The sequence below is a fragment of the Epinephelus fuscoguttatus genome, linkage group LG1 (assembly GCF_011397635.1).
Source record: "Epinephelus fuscoguttatus linkage group LG1, E.fuscoguttatus.final_Chr_v1".
Classification (NCBI taxonomy): Eukaryota; Metazoa; Chordata; class Actinopteri; order Perciformes; family Serranidae; genus Epinephelus; species Epinephelus fuscoguttatus.
The window spans coordinates 38,075,267-38,082,785 of record NC_064752.1 but is presented as its reverse complement, the minus strand read 5'-3'; the positions used below and the strand labels follow the sequence as shown (position 1 = coordinate 38,082,785).

At 41.2% G+C, this 7,519-nt stretch overlaps 1 protein-coding gene across 1 annotated transcript; it reads left to right on the top strand.

The window, feature by feature from the left end:
* The first annotated feature begins 2,300 nt into the window (after positions 1 to 2,300).
* mmp19 (matrix metallopeptidase 19) lies at positions 2,301 to 7,509 on the top strand. The gene is made up of 9 exons (XM_049578808.1): positions 2,301 to 2,504; positions 2,664 to 2,749; positions 2,914 to 3,044; positions 4,294 to 4,506; positions 4,601 to 4,846; positions 5,084 to 5,209; positions 5,487 to 5,651; positions 5,753 to 5,880; positions 6,685 to 7,509. The coding sequence occupies exons 1-9, from the start codon at positions 2,415 to 2,417 to the stop codon at positions 6,913 to 6,915; spliced, it is 1,416 nt and encodes a 471-aa protein (XP_049434765.1). The 5' UTR covers positions 2,301 to 2,414; the 3' UTR covers positions 6,916 to 7,509.
* Positions 7,510 to 7,519: the final 10 nt, after the last annotated feature.

The following is a 7,519-nucleotide window of genomic DNA, read 5'->3' as shown; positions in this document are numbered from 1 at the left end:
TCATTGTTTTGATTTCAACAGTCCACAAACCCACTATAGATTCAGCTAACAATTCTGTTTCCAGCTCCCAACTAGCACTAGCACTCCTAAATAATGTTGGGTAGTAACTACTGAGATTTAACAGAGTTCTGTGATTAAATTACAAAATAAATTTACCTGTAATCAGTTACAGTTAATAAGGAAAAAATGTGAAAAAAATGTGTTATTAAATTACAATTGCTAATTAAAATGTTGGTGATTACAAAGGGGTTACATATAAAGATATTATTTTCATTAATGTTCGTTTATGTGTAGAATATAACATTCATTCTGTTGCTTTTCATCTTTTCACTGTACAGGAATGTGTTCTTTTAGCTCAGGGTCAGCAGAGTTGTTGGGACAAATTTGAGTGCAACATTTCAGCAGTTGCACGTTTAGGACTATTTAGCCTTATTGCCCAGTTTAGACTATTGTTAGAGAAGTAATTGAAAAGTAATCAAATGAAATAAGTTGCATTACTTGCTGCCCAGCACCAGTCAAACAACTGGCTTGTGAAAGTCAAGTGTCTGGTGAGCAAAACACACAGATATTTTTCTTAGGACTTGATTAAGACCAGAAGTGAGTGAATATGGGACATAAATTTGTCAGGTAGTCAGAAACACAACGCCAGTGCGAAGGTAATGCTCTTTGTCTGAATGGCATCAGTGTTTGTCAGCTAGTTGCCCCCTAGTGACCAAAACTTCTCAAATAGAGCTTTAAAGTGAAAATGGGCAACTCCCCCTGCCAGTGTTTCCAGTTGGTGTTATTGTTGGTAATGCTGTTGCAGAGACAAGAGGATTGCATTCCGTCTTCCTCAGAGCCTAGCAGCTACACACTGCAGTTTGTTTACCCCAGCTACTTCATTTGTTCCACTGACCGCCATTTCTGCTAGATAGCTAGCGATAGCTACCGGGGAAAACAAAAGAGCTATCCTCTTCATGTTTTGGTTGCACTATGGTTGACACGCTTCCTTTGTGCCATAAATCAAGCCTTCATTTTCCTGGGAGATTGTATCTGGTGGCATATAGAATTGTACATCCAAAGCGAGGCTTATAGGGAACCAATGTCTTATGGTGACTTTTTTTAAAAGGCAACAATTTGTGCATTCAACATTTACATAATAATAAGTTAATAATGAAAAGCAGGCATTTTGTTTGTTAAAGGAATACTCACCCCGTGTTACGGTGAACTTGTAAAGAAAAGTCTGTTTTTTCTCAAATGCCTCAGAGGTGAACGTAGAATCCAAAAACAGAAAAATTCTTGATGAATCTAGTAAAAAGCCGTCGCATATAACAACAGCAAAACTATATCAAAATATCCAATTACAAACTCTCACACAACTCGTGCAGTATAATCCACTACTTCCCAAACACATGGATTTTTATTAAAACCTTACTTAAAACACTTGCTCTGCATAAACAGTCTCTTAAACGGATGAGTGGCTCGCCTGGGAAACACAATAGAATGCACGAGCAGAGTTCAAACGCACGCACTTGCTTAGGCGCTCTACTCTTATGTGGAGTGTTTTAAATAATAAGGTATAGTACTATAGTAAGGAAAGTATTCATAGCTCAGATTTAGTTGTCTTCTGATGTTCGTCTATTGAAATATCCGTTAATCAATTTAGAAGTGACATCACAAACCAGTGTTTTGTATTTGGGGTTAGGGCGACAATTTGCATTTGAAACCTGGATTTGTTCCTTAAAACCAGATCACACTTGTTTTACACAAACATGTAATAGCACGCCACACTTGTATCTGATCTATTGTTTGTTACCTGTCAGCATGGATGGGTCCAATGATGGGTCAATCTGTGTTTGAGTAATGAACATAATGTTTGTCTCATTTGGGATAGGTGTGGGGACAACAGGAATGTGGAAATGGAGGGCAAGGCACTTTATGTGGTTTAGGCCCATAATTAAGTGGTAATACGTGGGCCTACTTGTAGGACACACGGTGCTGTATTAACCAGGGACTCAACTGACAGACATTGACCCTGAGGGAGTAATATGGGAGTGTTATAGTGAGAGCTCTGTTCAGGGTGATAGACCTGTTTTCATAGAGTTAAAAGGTAGCTTGACCCTATAAAATGTTTGAGTGTGCAGACCACTGCTGCTGCTGCTGCTGCTGCTGCTGCTGTAGCTCTGCGTCCTCTCCCAACAGCTGTACAGTTTAACAGCAGACACATTGGCTGAGGGTCAACTGGCTGCTCTTGTAATCCTCATTCTTCAGAGATGGATCATCGTAGCCACACAGGGCTGACTCATGCGCCGGGCTGAGTTTAAAACTGCTGGGGCGCTCAGAGAACAAACACAGTCTGCTGTGGGACTCTGTTGAGCACTTCTCAGACTCTAAGCCTCTGCCCTGGATTATTTGGGACAGAAGGAAACTTGAATATGGACTACACATGGCTGCTGCTGCTCCTGCTTGACCTCGGTGGAGCTCTTTGTGCTGTGGTGCAATGGAAAGAATTAGATGAAGCAAAGGTAAGATGATAGTTTGGGCTGTAAGTTTTTAAAATATTCACAATTTGACTTTTCTCAATAGCAAATATATATATCATATTATAAATTTAGACATGCTAAATAAGTTTGCAGTAAAATTTTAAGTGTTGAGTGCTTTATTTTTTACCTCTGCATTCACAGGCCTATTTGAAGCAGTATGGTTACCTGAATGAACCCACTGATCCACAGGACCCTCATTACCTGGAGGAGGTCATTGAAGCTCTCAGGTAACGAAGATTAGCGCCCTTTTAAAGGGAAAACATAGGTAGCTACTGACTATAAGTTAATGTCACAGCACATTAGATCTATGTGAGGGTCCGTCTGAATGATACTCCCAGTGGAGGAGGATGTGAGCAGCCCTCAGTTTGCAGATGTTTGATCTTGTCTTCAGGGTCTTCCAAAAGGCGAATGATCTGCTACCTACTGGAGAAATAGATGACGCTACTCTGGATGTGATGAGACAGCCGCGCTGTGGCATGGAGGACCCCTTCAACAAGAAACACCACAAATACAGAGTGATGGGTGAGTCAAGGAAGGATCTTGATTTTCTCCTCTACAAGACTGTCAGCAAGTAGTTTATCTCTACTTTGCTTTGCGCATGCTTTGACACTAGACTATAGATATGTTAACTTTGTAAACAGCACAGGTTGCCTACACTGACCACATGTTCTGTAGTGTGTGTGTACAACATCAAAAATCTTTGGGAGTTTTGAATTTGACAACTGTGAGGCATTTTGTTCCAAAGTGGCAAAGTCTGGGTCAGCAACCAGATTCAGATTTATTGAAATCTTTAAGGCTTTGGGGGGGAAATAATCGTTGAATCGCTAAAGGCAGCAGTGTTCTTCTTTTCAGGCACCTCGATGCTAACCTGTATTAGACAGACTGCTGAAACTTTCTTAACCAGAAATACTGGTTAAGAAATAAAAGCACTTGTTAAAACAAGAAAAGAAAGAAATACTTAACCCCAAATGTCTATTTGTATATCAAATACTCACCCCGTGTTATGTTGAATTTCGTGAAGAAAACTTTTTTTTCCTAGCATGACTCCATGGTGAGCGAAGAATCCTAAAATTAAGAAAATTCTTGATGAATTGAAGTCATAAGGATCTGCATTTTACAACAACAAAACTATATCTAAACATCAGTTTACAAACTCTCACAAAACTCACGCATAATGTTTGTCCAGACAGCCATTTCTGACAGCAATCTGTAGTTTGCTCGGGTTATTGTTTAGAACAACTTTAGTTCAGTTCCCCATCAGAATGGCCTGTCTCTTTGGAAAGTACTGAGCATATGTCTGGATAAATGAGACTTGGATTAGGCTGCATGAGTTGCGTGAGAGTATTTAGACAAATGTTTTGATATAGTTTTGCTGTTGTTAAATGTGGACCCCCATGACTTCAATTCATCAAGAGTTTTCTCAGTTTTTGGATTCTTCATTCACAGTCACAGTGGGGGCATACATGAAAAACAATGTTCTCTTCCCCGATTCATGTAACACAGGGTGACTAATTGTTTGACAAGAGCTCAATTGAGGGGTGAAAAGTTCCTTTAAAGTGCACTCAAAAATATTATGAGTCATTAGACGTGATCCTTGCAGTGTGAGGATAAAATGATTATGAAACAAGGAACCAGAAAATGAATTGAGAAAGTTCAATATTACTTCTCTCTTCATTTGAGGTTTCACTGACCAATGCAGAAAATTTCACCTTTTAGGGAGGCAGACAGTTTTGTTGTGGTGACTGAGAAAAAAAGGAATCTTCTCTTGCAGGTCGTTGGAGAAAGAGGAGTCTGACTTACCGCATCTACAACTACACACCTGACATGAAGAGGGCAGAGGTGAAGGCGGCCATCCGTGCTGCCTTCAAGTACTGGAGTGATGTGGCTGCTTTGACCTTCAGAGAGGTCGACTATGGCAGAGCAGACATTAAGATCTCCTTCCATAAAAAAGATGGCTCCTGCTCCACCCCATTCGATGGCCTTGGTTGTTTTTTTATTCAGATACATAAATGTAACTACTACTGGGCCTACTGTCCCCTGAAACACTAACTCATATTGTTTATTTGTACCATGTGCAGGTCATGTACTCGCTCATGCTGAGTCGCCAGAATCTGGTATTGTCCATTTTGATGAGGATGAGTTCTGGACAGAGGGAACATATTATGGCACTAATCTCCGCATTGTGGCTGCCCATGAAATTGGCCATGCCCTCGGCCTGGGCCACTCTCAGTACAGAAGCGCTCTGATGGCTCCAGTCTACTCTGGTTACCGTTCCAACTTCAGACTGTATTCAGATGATATCAGAGGCATCCAGGCGTTATACGGTGAGTGCATCAAGAAGGCCTCTCAGAACTGTCAGTTTGACTTTATTGCATCAGTATTTGTAAATGTGCATGAATAAGTACCTGTGATTTCACCATCTTTTGATCCACTGGGTATCTGACTCATGTAAAAGTCTGACTTTTTAAACCGTACCTGCATGGAATCAAAAACATTATTCAAGTAGTTTTCAAATGTCAAAATAAAGCATACAATCATCCTAAAACTTCTCTGTTACATAGGCAAGCGCATCACCAGCACTTTAACCAGTCCAACAACACCAGATGGTCTGTTTCCAACAAAAAGCAGCCATGATCCTGAGAGCGTCCCTGACCCCTGCACTGCCACACTCGATGCTATCATGTTAGGTAAGACAAGCTGTTGCCAGGGTAATCATTACAGGAGAAGCCCCAACTGTGTGCATTGTGGCCTGACTTTACATTAGACCACAACTTGTATGATTTACAGGGAAAAGATTAAATAATTTAAACTCAAGTTAGCACTATTTGTGAGCTCCAATAAAGGTCTGATCATTTTGTATATTTTTAAGTTTTCAAAGGAATATGAGACAGCAACAAAGACTTTTAATAGAGGATCACAAAATGTGTCACAAAGACTTGAGTACCTCACTGTGTGTTTAATCAGGTCCATGGAGGAAAACCTTTGCATTCAGTGGTGATTACGTCTGGACCATCTCTGACCTGGGGCACAACACACCATTAAGGACTGACAGGTTCTGGCGCGCCCTCCCTGGAAACCTGAATGCTGCCGTGCACTCTCCAAGAACCAACAAGACATACTTTTTTAAGGGTACAGTTGTCCAACACTTCTGTCATGTGTTTTCTCTTCTGTTCTCCAGCTGTAAGTCCAGAATCTAAATGTGTGAATGTGAACACTGTCTCTGGTCACAGGCAAAAAAGTCTGGAGGTACACCATGTTCTCGCTGGACTCCGGCTACCCCAAGGACGTTAAACGGATCCCTGCCAATATTGATGCAGCCCTGTACCTGGAAAGGCCCAAGAGGCTGATGTTTATCAAGGTATCAAAACATGAGTAGCATTTAAAGGGACAGTTCACCCTAAAGCAAAAATGCATGTTTCCTCTTACCTGTGGTGCTATTTATCAATCTAGATTGTTTTGGTGTTAGTTGCCAAGTGTTTAAAGATATCTGTTGAAGAGATGTCTGCCTTCTCTCCAAAACAGTAGAATTAGATAGCACTTGGCTTGTGGTGATAATCCACAGACCTTGTTGTGAGCAGTTTCATGTAGGAATCTTATCTCTAACAAGCTACATCCGTCAACCATATCACGACACAAGGAACGTGCATCTACTGCTAGCTCACCTAGCACCACTGAGCTAGCTAACGTTACAGCTCAGCAGAGGAGGAGGATGCCATTACTGTTTAAATGAGGCGCTGTCATGAGCATGAGCCTGTTGTCCATGAGTTGATGCACACTTCCTTCTGCATAGTGATACAGTTGGCGGGTGTGGTTCAATAGACAGAAAATACATGAAACTGCTCACAGCAAGGCTGGTGGATTATCTTGAGTAACCAGGTAATGATGTCTGGAAAGAGACGTTGCTGTTAAGTTTTTCTTTCTTTTTTTATTTCGGTGCTTTGAGTACCACAAGCCGAGTGCCATCTAGTTCCATTATACTGGAGAGACGGCAGACATCTCTATGGCTGATATCTCCAACACTTGGCAAGTCACATCAAAACAATCTAGACTGATAGGTAGGAGGTGAAATATGTATTTTTAATGTTTGGGTGAATTGTCCCTTATTTATTGTTCCTCTTACTGAAATGCTCAGTTTTTCTCTCTTTGCTGTCGGCCGGTGTAGGGTTCGGAGTTCTGGCAGTGGGATGAGCTGGGGCACAATGGCTTAACTCGCTACCCCAAACCACTCTCTTTGCTCTTCACCGGACTGCCGCCCAGTCCGGATGCAGTCTTCACCTGGACCAATGGCAAGGTCTTCTACTTTAAGGGGGATGATTACTGGCGCCTGAGTGACACGCTGATTGTAGACAGAGGCTACCCCCTGAGCAAGAAGGAGCGCTGGATGCAATGCTAGGGGTCGACCATCAGGGGGCAGCATGTATTAAGGGGTCTGCAGCAGCGGTGCTGGGTCTTCTACTCCAGAGGCATTGACAACCATGCAACCTCAACAGCAGTGATTAATTGTGAATTATCATCCATAAAAAAATGTATAGGAATTGATTTTATGTCACTGGATCTGAATTCAATCCAATCTACTCCTCTCTGCAGCGGGCTGATTTGTGGGGCTTACTTCTTGAGCACAAACGTGTGTTTTTGTGAGTGTGAGAATTATGTAAGCTTTTGTATGATCTCAGGGAGAAATCAAGGGAGGCCTTCTGTTTTTCTCTCAAACATATGTGTTGGATTATGTGTCTTAATACTTTCAGTAAGATGTAATATGATGATGGGAGTGTGCACTTTCTGTTCAGACATTTTGTTAAAGCAATTACGCAACGCTTTGAAAGTACGTTCAGTGCTCTTAAATGGTACTAAACGCTTCCATTATCTAAAAAAAAAAATCACACTGGTCTGTGAGAAATCATGTGGCACTGATTTGTGTCCTGATTTTTTTTTAAGTGAAAATGTAAACATTTCTACGAATAAACAAGACAAAATGTCTGCTGTAAAATTGTCTCTCT